The sequence below is a fragment of the Nerophis ophidion genome, linkage group LG16 (genome assembly GCF_033978795.1).
Source record: "Nerophis ophidion isolate RoL-2023_Sa linkage group LG16, RoL_Noph_v1.0, whole genome shotgun sequence".
Lineage (NCBI taxonomy): Eukaryota > Metazoa > Chordata > Actinopteri > Syngnathiformes > Syngnathidae > Nerophis > Nerophis ophidion.
The window spans coordinates 35,428,118-35,446,347 of NC_084626.1; the positions used below are offsets into that span (position 1 = coordinate 35,428,118).

Below are 18,230 nucleotides of genomic sequence, written 5' to 3' on the forward strand. Positions count from 1 at the left end.
ATTTGAATCTTTTTGAAAAAATAAAAAAAATAATTTATGGAACGTCATCAGTAATTTTTCCTGATTAAGATTGATTTTAGAATTTTGATGACATGTTTTAAATAGGTTAAAATCCAATCTGCATTTTGTTAGAATATATAGCAAATTGGGCCAAGCTATATTTCTAACAAAGACAAATATTTTTTTTGAATTTTGAAGTTTGAAGAAATATTTCACAAATATTCTTTGTCGAAAAAACAGAAGCTAAAATGAAGAATTAAATTAAAATTTATTTATTATTCTTTACAATAAAAAAAATAAATTTACTTGAACAGTGATTTAAATTGTCAGGAAAAAAGAGGAAGGAATTTAAAAGGTAAAAAGGTATATGTGTTTAAAAATCCTAAAATAATTTTTAAGGTTGTATTTTTGCTCTAAAATTGTCTTTCTGAAAGTTATAAGAAGCAAAGTTCAAAAATAAATTAATTTATTTAAACAAGTGAAGACCAACTCTTTAAAATATTTTCTTGGATTTTCAAATTCTATTTGAGTTTTGTCTCTCTTAGAATTAAAAATGTCGAGCAAAGCGAGACCAGCTTGCTAGTAAATAAATTGAATTTGAAAAATAGAGGCAGCTCACTGGTAAGTGCTGCTATTTGAGCCATTTTTACAACAGGCCAGCGGGCGACTCATCTGGTCCTTACGGGCTACCTGGTGCCCGCGGGCACCGCATTGGTGACCCCTTGGTTAGAGTGTCTGCCCTGAGATCGGTAGGTCGTGAGTTCATACCAAAGACTATAAAAATGGGACCCATTACCTCCCTGCCTGGCACATCAAGGGTTGGAATTGGGTGTTAAATCACCAAAAATGATTCCTGGGCGCAGCCGATGCTGCTGCTCACTGCTCCCCTCACCTCGCAGGGGGTGATCAAGGTCAAATGCAGAGAATCAATGTGCCACACTTAGTGTGTGTGTGACAATGATGGGTATTTTAACTTGAACTCTAATATATCCATCCATCCAATTTCTACCGCTTGTCCCTTTTTGGGGTTGCGGGGGGGCGCTGGTGCCTATCTCAGCTGCAATCAGGCGGAAGGCGGTGTACACCCTGGACAAGTCGCTATCTCATCACAGGGCCAACACAGATAGACAGACAACATTCACACTCACATTCACACACTAGGGCCAATTTAGTGCTGCCAATCAACCTATCCCCAGGTGCATGAAGTGGGAGGAAGCTGGATTACCCAGAGGGAACCCACGCAGTCACGGGGAGAACATGCAAACTCCACACAGAAAGATCCCGAGCCCGGGATTGAACCCTGACTACTCAGGACCTTTGTATTGTGAGGCAGACGCACTAACCCCTCTTCCACCGTGAAACCCGTAAATATCCATCCATCCATTTTCTACCGCTTATTCCCTTTATTGGTTGCGGGGGGCGCTGGCACCTATCTCAGCTACAATTGGGCGGAAGGCGGTGTACACCCTGGACAAATCGCCACCTCATTGCAGGGCCAACACAGATAGACACACAACATTCACACTTACATTCACACACTAGGGCCAATTTAGTGTTGCCAATCAACCTATCCCCAGGTGCATGTCTTTGGAAGTGGGAGGAAGCCGGAGTACCCGGAGGGAACCCACGCATTCACGGGGAGGACATGCAAACTCCACACAGAAAGATCCAGAGCCTGGGATTGAACCCAAGACTGCAGGACCTTCGTATTGTGAGGCAGACGCACTAACCCCTCCTCCGCCGTGAAGCCCGCCCGTAAATCCATCCATTTTCTACCGCTCATTCCCTTTTGGGGTCGCGGGGGGCGCTGGCGCCTATCTCAGCTACAGTCGGGCGGAAGGCGGGGTACACCCTGGACAAGTCGCCACCTCATCGCAGGGCCAACACAGATAGACAGACGACATTCACACTCACATTCACACACTACGGCCAATTTAGTGTTGCCAATCAACCTATCCCCAGGTGCATGTCTTTGGAAGTGGGAGGAAGCCGGAGTACCCGCCCGTAAATATTACATATTATATTTTATATTGCTACTACGGTACATTTTTAGTCTACTTTATACCTACATTATCCTTTCCACCCTTATGCTTTCCATCCTTTGTAACTGATCTACTGTGTGGAATAAAAGTTTGCCTAAGTCTAGATGGCATGACTTTTTAGAAAATGTATATAGTATTGGAAACATAATGTGTATAATATTATACATTTGTTTGCACAGAGTATGTAATTAAGCATAACGTATTCCAAATATCACTTTTGGGATTTTACAATACATTTATTGCAATTTAAGAAACTACTACTTTTTGATTGGCTGAAAGTATTGAACCAGCCAATCAGTGACGACAACTTAAAACAGTTCCGCCCACAGGTTAGCGCTACACCCTTTTTAAATGTCGCTTGTGATTGGCCAGTTTTGAACCCTAATAACTTGTGTCATTTGAAACAGATGATTTTCAAATGTTATCATCGCCCAACATAAAACGAAGTAGTGTATATAATTATTGATGTGTATCCATCAGGACGGACAACAGGTGGAACTCAACAACGAGCCCGCCCACTGTTACGTCAAAACCTTCAAGTCCTCCGGAACAGACCCCCAGAAAAAATTGAGAGGCGGTACTCGTTCGTAACGGGTCCAGGCTTCAGTCGTCCGGAGGCGGCACCATAAGTGATCGAGAAAGGGGAGGGTTTTCTGTCTGTTTCCACAGTTTTTTTTTGTTGTTTTTTTTAATTATATAGTGCCTGTCGTCCTTCCTCTGTGGCGTGTGTGTTGCGGAACGTGGGGAACATGCTGTGCGTGACAGCGGCGGCGCGTCAGTCGTGGAGGGGGTAGGTGGCTCCGCGGTAATAAACCCGTCACCGGCCTGAGTGGACCGGAGAGGCTCGGTCACCTCTGCTGGAAGTGGCTAAGCTAACGCTAACCTGGCTAATTTAGCTTGACGTCAGCCTGGCTAGCCGTCGTGCTAGCATGTAGAACGGCGATAAAATAAGGAAATACGTATTTCAATCAGAGGGGTTCGTTTGACAGTGAAATAAAACAATCTAATCTGGACTAAAAATGATGAAAATATATGACTTGTAGTAAATGATTGTGTCCATGTTAACTTGTCTGCTTTGAAATACGTATGTTATAATAATAAGTCACCATGAATTACACATTTACTAGGATAATTGTGGGAAATCCCTTATCTTTCTATTGTGTTGCTAATGTTTTAGTGAGTTTAACAGGACCTGATAGTCGGAGGTGTACATCCACGGGTGTGTTGATGCGCAGTGTGTCTCAGGGATTAACGTGGATTCCGATTTAAACAAGTTGAAAAACTTATTCGGGTGTTACCATTTAGTGGTCAATTTTACGGAATATGTACTGTACTGTGCAATTTACTAATAAAAGTATCAATCAATCAAAAAGTCTTCTACGTTGAACTAGAAATGCTGTATCTGAATACATTTACTTTCTATCTGCTCCCATTCAATCATTATTTTTTTTAATTGTCATGTTGATTGTTGATTGTTCGACCTTAAAGGCCTACTGAAATGAGATTTTCTTCTTTAAACGGGGATAGCAGGTCCATTCTATGTGTCATACTTGATCATTTCGCGATATTGCCATATTTTTGCTGAAAGGATTTAGTAGAGAACATCGACGATAAAGTTAGCAACTTTTGGTTGCTAATAGAAAAGCCCTGCCTTTACCGGAAGTCGCAGACGATGACGTCACATGTTGATGGATCCTCACATATTCACATTGATTTTAATGGGAGCCTCCAACAAAAAGAGCTATTCGGACCGAGAAAACGACAATTTCTCCATTAATTTGAGCGGGGATGAAAGATTCGTGTTTGAGGATATTGATAGCGACGGACTAGAAAAAAGTTTTAAAAAAGGCGATTGCATTGGGACGGATTCAGATGTTTTTAGACACATTTACTAGGATAATTGTGAGAAATCCCTTATCTTTCTATTGTGTTGCTAATGTTTTAATGAGTTTAACAGTACCTGATAGTCGGAGGTGTACGTCCACGGGTGTGTTGATGCATAGTGTCTCAGGGAAGTTGACGGCAACTGTATGGACGGCACAAGCTCAGCTGATATCCAGTAAGAAGCGATTTTTTACCACAATTTTCTCACCGAAACCTGCTGGTTGACATTCGGTTGGGATCAATGTTTGCTGTGATCCATAGTAAAGTTTCACCTCCATGAATTTTAAACAAGGAATCACCTTGTGTTTGTGTGGCTAAAGGCTAAAGCTTCCCAACTCCATCTTTCTACTTTGACTTCTCCAATATTAATTGAACAAATTGCAAAGGATTCAGCAACACAGATCTACAAAATACTGTGTAATTATGCCGTTAAAGCAGACGACTTTTAGCTGTGTGTGTGCGCAGCGCTCATATTCCGTAAAAGCCTGTGACGTCAAACGTACACGTCATCATTATGCGACATTTTCAAGAAAAAACTCCCGGGAAATTTAAAATTGCAACTTAGGAAACTAAAAAGGCCGTGTTGGCATGTGTTGCAATGTTAATATTTCATCATTGATATATAAAGTATCAGACTGCGTGGTGGGTGGTAGTGGGTTTCAGCAGGCCTTTAAAGGAAGGAAATCAATCAAACAAACAAATACCAGTGTAATCTTTTTTTGTATCCGACTTGAAGCCAGATCTACAAAGAAAAAAGAAGTTTAGCGTTGGTCCAACTTGTATAGCTTCACCTATACATTTTTATCAGCACATTTTACTTAAAAAAAAAAAAAAGAAACTGGTCACTGTGAATTTGTCTCATGGAGCTATTTGTTTACCTTTTTAAAGACCACATTGACTTATTTGGACAGCAATGAGAGGTGCTGACCCAGTCCAAGTCTTTGTTAGTTAAGCTAATTAACTAGTTTCATAATTTATGTGCGATTAAGTGAACTTTTAAGTGCAATATATGCGACTTTTGTTACCGTATTTCCTTGAATTGCCGCAGGGCATATAGTATGCGCCTGCCTTGAATTACTGCCGAGTCAAACTCTCTTCGCAAAATATTTAGAGCATGCTTAGTATTACCGCCTGGTTAAACTCGTGATGTCACGAGTGACACTTCCCCTGTCATCATTTTCAAAATGGAGGAGGCTGATTTCAATACCGGTAATTTGAAATCGCATACAGGGAAGATTAAGAGCTATTCAGTAGGATTCAAGGTCCAAGCTTACATCACACTCAAATTTTTACTGCATGCCTTTGGTAAGTTCCGGAGTAAGAAGAGGTTTTATAATAATTAGCGCACGCTTTATTTTACCGCATGCCTTTGGTAAGCGCAGGAGTGAGAATAGGTTTTGATTAATTAGCGCCCCAGCGGAAATTCAAGGAAATACGGTATTTCTTTTATTGTCATTATCACCGCACAATATTACTATGTTATTTGGAATGGAATGTTCCCTGCTCGGGCAGCACAGTGACAGAGGGGTTAGTCCTTCTGCCTCACGATACAAAGATCCTGGGTTCGATCCTGCTCTCTTGATCTTTCTGTGTGGAGTTTGCATGGGTTCCCTCCGGGTACTCCAGCTTCCACCCACTTCCAAAAGATTAGGTATAGGTTGATTGGCAAAACTAAAATTTGGCCCTAGTGTGTGAATGTGAGTATGAATGTTGTCTGTCTATCTGTGTTGGCCCTGTGATGAGGTGGCGACTTGTCAAGCGTGTGAGATAGGCTCCAGCGACCCCAAAGGGAATAAGTGCTAAAATGGATGTTCCCTGCTACAGGAATTCTTCAACATGTATATGTGTGTTGACTTTCTCTGCAGGGGTTTGTGAGCGACACTGGGAAACCTGGACAAACAGTTACAGATTATACTGGGCAACATTACATAAAAGGACACATTCAACACACACTGGGGCGCATTAGTAACCGAATAAACAAACACATTCTGGGATAAGCAGTTGCACGTTAACCTTCACAAGTTATGTCGGACAAGTTAATCATAAGTCATGAAGTGAAAAGGACAAGGTTCACTCGACAAAGGAACACGTTCATGTATGAGAAGGACCGCCATTGAAACATTGAACTTGAAAGACCCACTTAGTCACAACTATTATCTGGAATTGACAAGCGGGGAACTTTCAAAATAATTGTCCTTTTAGGTTAAAAAGTTCTGCATGTGCGGCGGTGACGGTGAAAAACGAGCCCATCCTCTCCTTCAAGCATGGAAGTGAGGAAAGAAAGGAACTGCTACAGGTTGCTACCTCTCCCAGCTCACCCTGAAAGTAAATGAATGATTATACGTGGATTATCACAACCTGTGTGTGTCAGGCACTGGAGCATGTGAAGGCGAGCACTGAAGAGATTCCTTGCGTAGTTGGAGATGAACGTGTGTGGACCAGCGACATCAGATATCAGCTATGTGTGAGTGTGTAATCTATTACTGTTATCAACTCCTGGAATATGTTATCTTGTCTGTCGCTCTACTCCATTATCGTAATCCATTAGTGTTATCTATATCTGGTGTGTTTCCTTCCAGCCTTACAATCATGCTCACAAGGTGGCCAAGTTCTGTTACGCCGACAAGGTGAGTCACGCGTTACCCGCACGTTTCGCGCTCCTGCACTCACTAATCAGCGTGAGTGCAGGAGCTGATCAACAAAGCCATCATGGCATCGTTGGCGGCACGGCGAGAGTGGGATCTGAAACCCGTCCAGGACCGAGCTCAGGTCCTCTTCAAGGCCGCCGATGTCATCAGTGGACCTAAACGAGCGGAGGTCCTAGCAAAGACTATGGTTGGACAGGTAAGGTAAAGATGGTGAAATAATAAGCGCCCCATAATCACAAGGCATCTTTCAGGGCAAAACGGTGATGCAGGCAGAGATCGATGCGGCTGCTGAGCTCATCGACTTTTTCCGATTCAACGCCAAACACGCCGTGGAGCTGGAGTCGCAGCAGCCTCTGGACGCGGAGGGAAGCACCAACACAGCCCTCTACCGTGGACTAGAGGTACTGCACGTGTGCGTCGCCGCCTGTCAGGCTTGATTTTAAGGGACGGCGTGGGGCGGTTGGGAGAGTGGCAATGTCAGCAACCTGAGGGTTCTTGGTTCAATACCCATCTACTCAGTCGCCTAGTGGTTAGAGTGTCCGCCCTTAGATCGGTAGGTCGTGAGTAGTGTTAATTTTGTTGACGAAAAATTTTCGTCATTGTTATCGTCAACGACCTTTTTTTTCCGACTAAAACGAGACAATAACTAAATAAAAAATAATTTACGTGGACTAAGACTGACGAGGTGTATTGACATATTCGTCAACGAATAAAAACGAGACGAAAATGTCTGCCAGAGACGAGATCCAATCGGAACTCATTTCGTTAGGAAGAGGCGGGAGGAGTTGGGAAGAGAACCAATCAGAGCGACGTGGTAAGGATGTTACGTAAACGTAGTTTGCGTTTGAGACTGAATGCGCTGCAGAAGACAACATGTCAACGCCAGGGAGGAAGACGAGAGAGGACATATGGGGAAATTTTATATCTGACGTCAAAGATAACAAGACGTAGTGTAAGAAATACAGTGCGAGGATTACGGGGAAAAACAAAGCAAACTTGAAGCGACATTTACAGTCGAATCACCCCGAAATCCACACACAGGTAAGCGTTTTCCGCAACATACAACTCACTCAACATTATCCCGTTTATTACACGTTTGACTCGTGAAATACTAAATTTGAGACATGATTTTCATCAAAATACGACTTGTATCGGTGATTTTTCCGCTGTTTTGCTTTGACTTTCAGAAATTCAAGGGAAAGTTTACATATTACCCTTTAGTCGACTAAATCTACTGTAGTTTTCGTCGACTATAATCTTTTGATATTTCGTCAACTAAAACTAAAACAATTTAAATAACTAAATTATGAGTAAAACTAAATTACATTTTAGTCAAAAGACTATGACTAAAACTAAATCAAATTTTGCTGTCAAAATTAACACTGGTCGCGAGTTCAAACCCTGGCCGAGTCATACCAAAGACTATAACAATGGGACCCGTTACCTCCCTGCTTGGCACTCAGCATTAAGGGTTGGAATTGGGGGTTAAATCCCCAAACATGATTCCCGGGCGCAGCACTCCTGATGCCCACTGCTCCCCTCACCTCCCGGGGGGGGGGGATCAAGGGTGATGAGTCAAATGCAGAGAATAATTTCGCCACATTTAGTATGTGTGTGACAATCATTGGTACTTTAACTTTACTTTTTAACTTTAACTTTAATCCCCACCTTCTACCAACCTAGTCACGTTTGTTGTGTCCTTGAGCAAGACACTTCACCCTTGCTCCTGATGAGTTGTGGTTAGGGCCTTGGATGGCAGCTCCCGCCATCAGTGTGTGAATGTGTGTGTGAATGTGGAAATAGTGTCTAAGCGCTTTGAGTACCTTTAAGGTAGAAAAGCTCTATACAAGTATAACCCATGTAACTTGTTTGTTTTTCCACGGTCAGGGCTTCATCGCCGCTGTGGCGCCGTTCAACTTCACCGCTATCGGCGGGAATCTGGCTGGAACGCCGGCCGTGATGGTAAGTTCCACGGGAGGACGTCTTCAAAACAAGGTTATGTCGCTGAGGCGTTGACCTCTTACAGGGAAACGTGGTCCTGTGGAAGCCCAGCGACACCGCCATGTCGGCCAGCTACGCCGTCTACAACATCCTGAGGGAGTGCGGCCTACCCCCCAACATCGTGCAGTTTTTGCCGTCAGATGGCCCCGTGTTTGGAGACGCCGTCACGGCGTCGGAGCACCTGGCAGGAATCAACTTCACCGGCAGCGTTCCGTAAGGACCGAGCAGGACACCGTGTCTGCGTGGTAAAGAGCTGACGTTTGGACATTTTTGCAGGACTTTCAAGCGGCTGTGGAAGCAAGTGGCCCAGAACTTGGACGTCTACAGAAGCTTCCCTCGGCTGGCCGGAGGTGAGGACCACTTTGCTTGACGGACATTCCCTGCCTCACCGTCCTCCCGTCCTCAGAGTGCGGCGGGAAGAACTTCCATTTTGTCCACAAGTCAGCGGATGTGCCGAGCGTGGTCAACGGGACAATTCGCTCTGCATTTGAGTATAGCGGTCAGAAGTGTTCGGCATGCTCCAGGATGTACGTGCCACACAGCCTGTGGCCGCGTGTCCAACAGCAGCTTGTGGATATCCTCAAAGAAGTCAGAGTTGGAGATGTGAGTGCTTTCGTCAAGTTGCTGCTGCTGCGGAACAAAAACCTTCTAACGTCTTGTTGTTGTTCAGCCTGTAGAAGACTTCAGCACCTTCTTCTCTGCTGTCATCGACAACAAGGTGCCGCCATCTTTGCTTGTGCATAGGGCTGGGTGATATATCGATATATCGCAGGTTTGTCTCTGTGCGATATAGAAAATGACTATATCGTAATATTCGATTATATGTTCTCACACCGTTGCTTTAAGCTGCGTGCATTACATTACTGGCGTGTCTCATTCCTTCTCGTCTGTCCTTCTCACAGAGATGTAAAATAAGCCCGCCTTCTTACAGACGTCACATACTGTCGCGCGTTTAGCGTCACACGCTGTCGCCGAGAGCTAACGTTAGCATGGCTAACGTTAGCTGAGGAAGGTCGAGTTGCTTTTAGCTGCGTGCACTACATAACAGGCGTTTGTCAGTCCTCCTCGTCTCTCATTCTCACAGATACGGTAAACAAGCCCGCTTTCTTACATACGTCACATATTCTGGCGCGTCTAGCGTCATAGCTCTTGCCGATCAGAGAGAGAGAAATGGTGCGAAACATATCACAAATGGAGGAAGAACAATAAATGCCCAACATAAAGAGCAGGGGGTCCATCTTCTGTCGGTGGTTTGGCTTCAAGTGGGAAGACATTCAGCAGACAACAGCAACATGCTGTTCAATGTATATACTATGATGATTAACCTGTGTGATGACTGTATTATGCTGATAGTATATATTTGTACCATGATTAACGTGGACCCCGACTTAAACAAGTTGAAAAACTTATTCGGGTGTTACCATTTAGTGTTCAGTTGTATGGAATATGTACTGTACTGTGCAATCTACTAATAAAAGTATCAATCAATCAATGCAAAGTATGCAGGAGAAGTGTTACTACAAAAAGGTAGCAATACTAATTTGTTCTTTCATTTAAAAAGTCACCCGTGAGAGAATGAAGAGTATTTAATGAATATATTTTTGGTCAATTGACTTAGTTGTGATTTCCCTCTCTGTATGAACGTTTAAAAGTAGCATATATTAATGCAATATGAAGAAGATTGCTTTAATGTAGACACATAGAATTATCATACTGCTGCGATTATATGCATCAAGTGTTCATTCAAGGCCAAGGAAAAATATCGTAATATATATCGTATATCGCAATATTAATAAAAGCCAATATCGCCCAGCCCTACTTGTGCATTCTTCCAATGCGCACACTTATTGACTGTTTGCTTCTGCAGTCTTTCAGCCGCATAAAATCATGGTTGGACCGGGCCAAGACCTCCCCCAATTTAGAAATCATCGCCGGGGGAAAATGTGACGATTCCAAAGGCTACTTTGTAGAGCCCACTGTAATCCTGACCAAAGACCCTCATGACGCCGTCATGGAGGAGGTTCAGTCTTGTCTCATTCTTTGTCGTTCCACTTTGCTTCCGCCTCATATTTTTGTGTGTTGCAGGAGATCTTTGGACCCGTTTTGTCCATTTACGTCTACCCTGACGACGACTACAAGGAGATATTGCGACTGATTGACAGCACGTCGCCGTACGCGCTCACAGGCGCTGTTTTCGCTCTCGACAGGTAGGAACGCTCGCTTTAGCCGCGACACTCATCGATCTTTCACTTACCGACATGTCACCGCAGGAGCGTTCTGGACGAGGCGTCAAAAGTTCTGAGGAACGCTGCTGGAAACTTCTACATCAACGACAAGTCCACTGGGTCCGTTGTGGCCCAGCAACCATTTGGGGGTGCCAGAGCTTCAGGTGAGACTACTACCCTTTTTTGAAGGCGGTATGAGTGATCTTGACACGGCTTCCCCTCCGTCAGGCACCAACGACAAACCCGGCGGTCCGCACTATGTCCTCCGCTGGACGTCGCCGCAGGTAGTCAAGGAAACGCATGTCCCGCTCACAGAGTGGAAGTATCCTTACATGGGATAATCGCAGGCTTGGCTCTGCCCCTCGCCGTCCACTCTGCACTGAACTGTGACATGATTGTAAACAAGTGGCGTGCACGTCTTCCAAAGCACACGTGTGTGCGTGTGAGCTTTTTAAGTGAAGTCAACTTTTTACATTTTTATCGTGTAATTTACCAAAACTAAAATATGAATAAGTATCAGTGTAATAATTGTCATTTGCTAATAAAATAGGTACGTAACAATATAAGATGGTTCATGACTGCTGAAATTTTGTTTAATTTTATTAAATGTTTGTGATTTGACATGTTTCTACAGTAGAAAATACAGATTATTAATAAAACCAAATTGGGTTCTTTCTACTTTTCAGTTCAAACTTTAACTCTACAGTACCCACATATTTCTTAAAGTTCCCTTTAAATTAAAAAAAATGCATAAAAATGATTTTACCATGTCCATTCATCCATCTTCAACCACTTATCTGGAATCGGGTCGCAGGAACAACAGCTCTAGCAGAGAACCTCACACTTCCCACTCCAGAGCAACATTAGCAACTTCCTCCTGAGGTAGCCCAAAGCGTTCCCAGGCCAGGAGGAGACGTAATCCCCCCATCTGGTCCTAGGCCTGCCATGGGGTCATCTCATAGTGGGACGTTCAACAAGGACTTCCCTAGGGAGACGCTCGTGATGCATCGGCACAGGATTCCTGAACCACCTAAGCTGGCTCCTTTCCAAGCGAAGGCGCAGCGGAGATGACAGCCAACCTTCTGAGGAAACTCATTTTGACGGCTTGTATCCGCAAACTTATTCTTGCGGTCATGACCCACGCTTCTTGACCATAGGTGAGAGTAGGAATGTAGATAGCTCGGTAGACCGAGACCTTTGCCTTCTGGCTTTTACCGTGTCAGAACAATAATTCATACCTGCTTTTGTGCGGATATAAACAGTGCTCAAAATCCGTCGGCAGATGAGAGGCTGACACAGGAAGTAAGTGCGTCCGTGATAGAGCAGGACGACGACAAACAGTAATTTGTGTGCTGGATGATTGATGTGTGAAAAACATGACACGGTTGCCAGGAAGTGGGTGTCTTCATTGCATTGTAAAGTCGAGATGTTTATTCATTCATACATATGCACACACCTGGCGTGAGGGCGGAACCTCAGCTGGCAAAATTAAACGCTTTAAGTTTCCTTCAAAAGTCAAAGGACAACACAACAGGCGAGTCATTACAGACGATCTTAAATAATAAAGGTAATTTCTCAAAAATATCTGATGATGTAAATGCACTAACTTGCATACATTTTAAAAAACCTAAATTGTGTAGAAGTAACTAATTCATATACAGTGTGGTTACATTATCAAATATTTAGATGCAGTTTATATGCAAATGATTTATGTAGGCATCAATATGAAGAGGACACTGAAGTCCGTTCATACCTTGTCCTGGATGTGTTGTCTCCCTCTACTGGTCCCTGCGAGGACAGCAGCCTCCCATTACCCCAGCAAGCATGGACCTCTCTAAAGCAGTGTTCCCCAACCACTGGTTTACCAGGCCGCAGAGAAATTAATTTATAAACGACTGAATTTTCTACGACATAACTTTTGCCTTTCCTGCTAGACACACCAATAAGCTTGTTTATAGATTGACAATACAACTCCTCATAGGAAGTTGCCATTTGTTATAATTTTGTGACATGATACAATGCACATGAAAGAACATCCATCCATCCATTTATTACCGCTTATGAACATACAAAATATAAATGTGACAACTTTTTCATGCACTTATTTTTTTCTGTATTCATCTGGCACAAGAGGAAAGCCGGTCCCTGAAATTAATGCCTACACTGAACCGGCCTGTGGTGCAAAAAATGTTGGGGACCACTGCTCTAAATGGCCCCTGACGGCCTCGCCCTCTGATCTCAGACCCTTCTTCGGCAGCCTCCATCAGGCAGACCTGGGAGTTTTCATGTGTCCTTTGGAGGTCCTAGGCCAGTGGTTCTCAACCTTTTTTTAGTGATGTACCCCCTGTGAACATTTTTTAATTGTAGTACCCCCTAATCAGAGCAAAGCATTTTTGGTTGAAAAAAATTAATAAGTAAAATACAGCACTGTTTCTGATTTATTGAATTGTATAACAGTGCAAAATATTGCTCACTTGTAGTGGTCTTTCTTGAACTATTTGGGAGGAAAAAAAATACAACTATAAATAAAGATTTCTGCTCATAAAACAGGGGTCGCCAACGCGGTACCCGCGGGCACCAGGTCGCTCGTAAGGACCAGATGAGTTGCCCGCTGGCCTTTTCTAAAAATAGCTCAAATAGCAGCACTTACCAGTGAGCTGCCTCTATTTTTACATCTTATTTATAGCAAGCTGGTCTCGCTTTGCTCGACATTTTTAATTCAAAGAGAGGCAAAACTCAAATAGAATTTGAAAATCCAAGAAAATATTTTAAAGACCTGGTCTTCACTTGTTTAAATAAATTCATACATTTTTTAACTTTGCTTCTTATAACTTCCAGAAAGACAATTTTAGAGAAAAAATACAAACTTAAAAATGATTTTAGGATTTTCAAACACATACCTTTAAAATTCCTTCCTCTTCTTTCCTGACAGTTTAAATCAATGTTCAAGTATATGTATTTTTTTATTGTAAAGAACAATAAATACATTTTCATTTTAGCTTCTGTTTTTTCGACAAAGAATATTTGTGAAATATTTCTTCAAACTCATGATTAAAATTCAAAACAATTATTCTGGCAAATCTAGTAAATCTGTAAAATCAAATTTAAAACCTTATTTCACAGTCTTTTGAATTTCTTTTAAAATTTTTATTCTGGAAAATCTAGAATAATGATTTGTCTTTGTTAGAAATATAGTTTGGTCCAATTTGTTATGTATTCTAACAAAGTGCAGATTAGATTTTAACCTATTTAAAACATTTCATCAAAATTCTAAAATTAATCTTAATCTGGAAAAATTACTAATGATGTCCCATAAATTGTTTTAATTTTTCAAAAATATTCGAATTAGCTAGTTTTTTCTCTTCTTTTTTTCAGTTTGATTTTGAATTTTAAAGAGTCGAAATTGAAGATAAACCATGTTTCAAAATGTAATTTTATTTTTTTCGTGTTTTCTCTTCTTTTAAACCGTTCAATTAAGTTTTTTTTTCATCATATATTCTCTACAAAAAATACTTCCGTAAAAGGAAAAAAACAGAAATACCCCTTTTTTTTTATACATATAGATTTATTTATAAAAGGTAAAATGAGCAAATTGGCTATTTATGGCAATTTATTTAATTAAGTGTGTATCAAACTGGTAGCCCTTCGGATTAATAGTCCCCAATAAGTAGCTCTTGGTTTCAAAAAAGGTTGGTGACCCTTGACATAGAAGTAATCATCAACTTAAAGTGCCCTCTTTGAAAATTGTAATAGAGATACATCTGGATTCATGAACTTAATTCCAAACATTTCTTCACAAAAAAAGAAATCTTTAACATCAATATTTATGGAACATGTCCACAAAAAATCTAGTTGTCAACACTGAATATTGCATTGTTGCATTCCTTTTCACAGTTTATGAACTTACATTCATATTTTGTTGACGTATTACTCAATAAATATATTTATAAAGGATTTTTGAATCATTGCTATTTTTTAAATATTTAATATCCCTTGGCATACCTTCAAGTACCCCAGCCGCAGGGGTACGCGTACCCCCATTTGAGAACCACTGTCCTAGGCCATCCATTGGATCCTGCTTTTGTCCAGAGACGCAACGACCGCGAGCGGATGAGTGGAGTGTGTCAACGCTGGCTACACAAGACAGAGAGAGTACCTTCCAGGCATCAGCACCACAAAGAGGCTCAATAAAGTCAATAAGCTGTGAGCGTCCATCAGCTACATCAAGTACCTGCGGGACCTGGTGGTGGCGCTAGAGGACGAGTAAATAGGTGCCAACTGACCAAGTACTTTGACTTTCTAAAAAAAAAAAAATAATGCTGTTAGTTGAGGTAGTCACCTGCTGCTGTCTCTTCTGCTATTGGCCAACACTCCTAAAGTCAAGTGATTAATCACAGCTGCATGTTGCTAGAGCAGGGGTAGGGAACCTATGGCTCTAGAGCCGGATGCGGCTCTTTTGATGACTGCATCTGGCTCTCAGATAAATCTTAGCTTAACACGATAAGTAATTAATAATTCCGCTGGTAATCAGTGTTAAAAATAACATTCAAATTATCAAACATTCTCATGCATTTTAATCCAACCATCCATTTTCTATCACATCTGTTCAAGATGTCGCATTAATGGTAAGAAGTATTATATTTATAATTGGTTAACTTTCAGAATAACAATGTTATTAAAAAGAAGAGGAGACTCATTATACTCTAAAAGTGTTGGTCTTAAAAATCCACGCATTTAGTTGTATTCGGTGTTAAAAAATATTATATGGCTCTCACGGAAATACACTTTGATATATTTGGCTTTCATGGCTCTCTCAGCCAAAAAGGTTCCCGACCCCTGTGCTAGAGGAAGGAATAAAGCCGTGTGAGATCATTATATATTTATTTGTGAGCAAAACATCAAGCACAGGAAAATGACGCCTTAAAAAAATAAAAGCTTTTCAGATTAATATGAGTCATTTTCCTTTAGAAGTCCCTTGAGTCTTTAGTGTTTACTCCGTGTCGCACGAGTAAACCAATCGTGACACAGGGTCAAATAAATGTAATTTACACCTCTTCAATCACTTCAATATGCATACATGTATGTAAACATGTAAATGTGTTGGTAAAATACAAACCAAAAGCTTCCTGTTAAACCTTATTTAATACTATTTCAATACTACTGGTGAGCATGTGTCATGTGATCGAGCAGGTCCAAGACACCTCCTACATCCACTTCAGCTGTCCAGAAATTAGTGATAATGTTAAAGTTGAAGCTTGTCAATGAGAAATTATCCTCAAGAGAGTCCTCAGAGGTGGGGGTGGCTTTTACTCATCAAGGTGCCAAGTTGCAGACACATGCAAAGTTAAAAAACAACAGGCAAATAAAACGTGAGCCCTGTGCGGTCCTCTCATGCGTCCTGGGCGGTGAGGCGGTGATAAACCAGACGGCGGTGCTGCGGCTGCAGGCAGTAGGCGATGCTAAGCTCCACCTCCTGACAGCGCCGCAGGAAGCGAAAGCGGTCCCGGGCCAGCTCCTCCCATGGTCCCTTGCGGTCCTCTTCCTCCTCACCGCAGTTGGCGAAGAACTCCTCCACACGATCAGAGAAGCGCACCTGCCCAAGAAGTAAAAAGAATTTCAGAATAAAATCTGTTCTAGTCCAATCTGACCACACGGAGGCAACAAAACTTCAAAGTTAGATTTATTTTAATTAAAGGCCTACTGAAACCCACTACTACCGACCACGCAGTCTGATAATATTTCATCATTGATATATAAACTGGGCTTCACGGTGGAAGAGGGGTTAGTGCGTCTGCCTCACAATACGAAGGTCCTGCCGTCCTGGGTTCAAATCCAGGCTCGGAATCTTTCTGTGTGGAGTTTGCATGTTCTCCCCGTGAATGCGTGGGTTCCCTCCGGGTACTCCGGCTTCCTCCCACTTCCAAAGACATGCACCTGGGGATAAGTTGATTGGCAACACTAAATTGGCCCTAGTGTGTGAATGTGAGTGTGAATGTTGTCTATCTGTGTTGGCCCTGCGATGAGGTGGCGACTTGTCCAGGGTGTACCCCGCCTTCCGCTCGATTGTAGCTGAGATAGGCGCCAGCGCCCCCCGCGACCCCGAAAGGGAATAAGCGGTAGAGGACGGATGGATGGATATATAAACTAACATTGCAACACATTCCAATACGGCCTTTGTAGTTTACTAAATTACAATTTTAAATTTCCCGGGAGTTTCGTCTTGAAAACATCGTGTAATGGTGACGTGTACGCAAGACGTAATGGGCTGTTAGTAATATGAGCGCTGCACACACACACAGCTAAAAGTCATCTGCTTTAACGGCATAATTACACAGAATTTTGGAGATCTGTGTTGCTGAATCTTTTGCAATTTGTTCAATTAATATTGGAGAAGTCACAGTAGAAAGATGGAGTTGGGAAGCTTTAGTCTTTAGCCACACAAACACACGGTGATTCCTTGTTTAAAATTCCTGGAGGTGAAACTTTCCTATGGATCCCGACCACATGTCAACCAGCAGGTTTCGGTGAGAAAATTGTGGTGAAAAAGTCAGTTCTTACCGGAGAAAAGCTGAATTTGTGCCGTCCATAGCTGCCGTCGACTCCTCTGAGACACTGCGCGTCAGGACACCCGTGGAGACACCCTTCCGACTATCAGGTACTATTTAACTCACTAAAACACTAGCAACACAATAGAAAGATAAGGGATTTCCCATAATTATCCTAGTAAATGTCTCTAAAAACATCCGTCCCAATGCAATTGCGTTTTTTTTTTTACTTCTTTTTTTTCCTTCTAATTTTTTTTTCTAGTCCATCGCTATCAATATCCTCAAACACAAATCTTTCAACCTCGCTCAATTTAATGGGGAAATTGTCGTTTTCTCGGTCCGAATAGCACTTTTTGTTGGAGGCTCCCATTAAAAATAATGTGAATATGTGAGGAGCCCCCACACGTGTGACATCATCGTCTGCGACTTCCGGTAGAGGCAGGGCATTTCTCTTAACACTGAAAGTTGCAAACTTTATCGTGGATGTTCTCTACTAAATCCTTTCAGCAAAAATATGGCAATATTGCGAAATGATCAAGTATGACACATAAAATGGACCTGCTATCCCCGTTTAAAAAAGAAAATGTCATTTCAGTAGGCCTTAAAGTTAGTACCGCCCACACCAGCAAGGTGACAGGTAGAAACAGAAAGTGTTTGAGTATGGCTTATGAGCCTTCATTACATCATGAGACAATAAATTGGACATATTTGAAAAGAGTGTGAATGAAAATTCAAACTGACCTTTTTGGAAGTTCTGAGTGATGAAACAGAACAGGCGGACAGTTCTGAGACACTACTGTCTGTTTTTTCCACATCCTTTTTCCTGTACGCAGACCGCAGTGGCGCCTTCGACCGTGGGGGCCGAATGGGGGCCTTTGGAGGTGT

At 42.2% G+C, this 18,230-nt stretch overlaps 2 protein-coding genes across 2 annotated transcripts in view; one reads left to right on the plus strand and one right to left on the minus strand.

The window, feature by feature from the left end:
- Nucleotides 1-2,580: 2,580 nt before the first annotated feature.
- Nucleotides 2,581-11,366, plus strand: aldh4a1 (aldehyde dehydrogenase 4 family, member A1). The gene is made up of 15 exons (XM_061875012.1): nt 2,581-2,832; nt 6,129-6,222; nt 6,298-6,390; nt 6,506-6,553; nt 6,615-6,770; nt 6,826-6,975; nt 8,462-8,536; nt 8,601-8,788; nt 8,852-8,925; nt 8,982-9,178; nt 9,246-9,293; nt 10,443-10,595; nt 10,661-10,782; nt 10,846-10,964; nt 11,029-11,366. The coding sequence occupies exons 1-15, from the start codon at nt 2,792-2,794 to the stop codon at nt 11,139-11,141; spliced, it is 1,671 nt and encodes a 556-aa protein (XP_061730996.1). The 5' UTR covers nt 2,581-2,791; the 3' UTR covers nt 11,142-11,366.
- Nucleotides 11,367-15,666: 4,300 nt separating this feature from the next.
- LOC133535310 (protein phosphatase 1 regulatory subunit 15B) overlaps nt 15,667-18,230 on the minus strand; it is a 4,627-nt gene continuing 2,063 nt past the window's right edge. The window contains exons 1-2 of the mRNA XM_061875011.1: nt 18,087-18,230; nt 15,667-16,393 (exon numbers count right to left, since the gene is read on the minus strand). The exon at nt 18,087-18,230 is cut by the window's right edge and continues 2,063 nt beyond it. Coding sequence (XP_061730995.1) covers nt 16,190-16,393; nt 18,087-18,230 — 348 coding nt within the window. The 3' untranslated portion in view covers nt 15,667-16,189. The remainder of the gene's footprint in view (nt 16,394-18,086) is intronic.

What these genes read in the sequence shown, in the direction of transcription:
- aldh4a1 (XM_061875012.1), top strand. Translation starts at nt 2,792, where the DNA reads ATGCTGTGCGTGACAGCGGCGGCGCGTCAGTCGTGGAGGGG. An exon ending in CTGGAACGCCGGCCGTGATG is followed by an intron (nt 8,537 to 8,600) that starts GTAAGTTCCACG and finishes GACCTCTTACAG; the next exon opens with GGAAACGTGGTCCTGTGGAA. An exon ending in CTGCTGTCATCGACAACAAG is followed by an intron (nt 9,294 to 10,442) that starts GTGCCGCCATCT and finishes TTGCTTCTGCAG; the next exon opens with TCTTTCAGCCGCATAAAATC.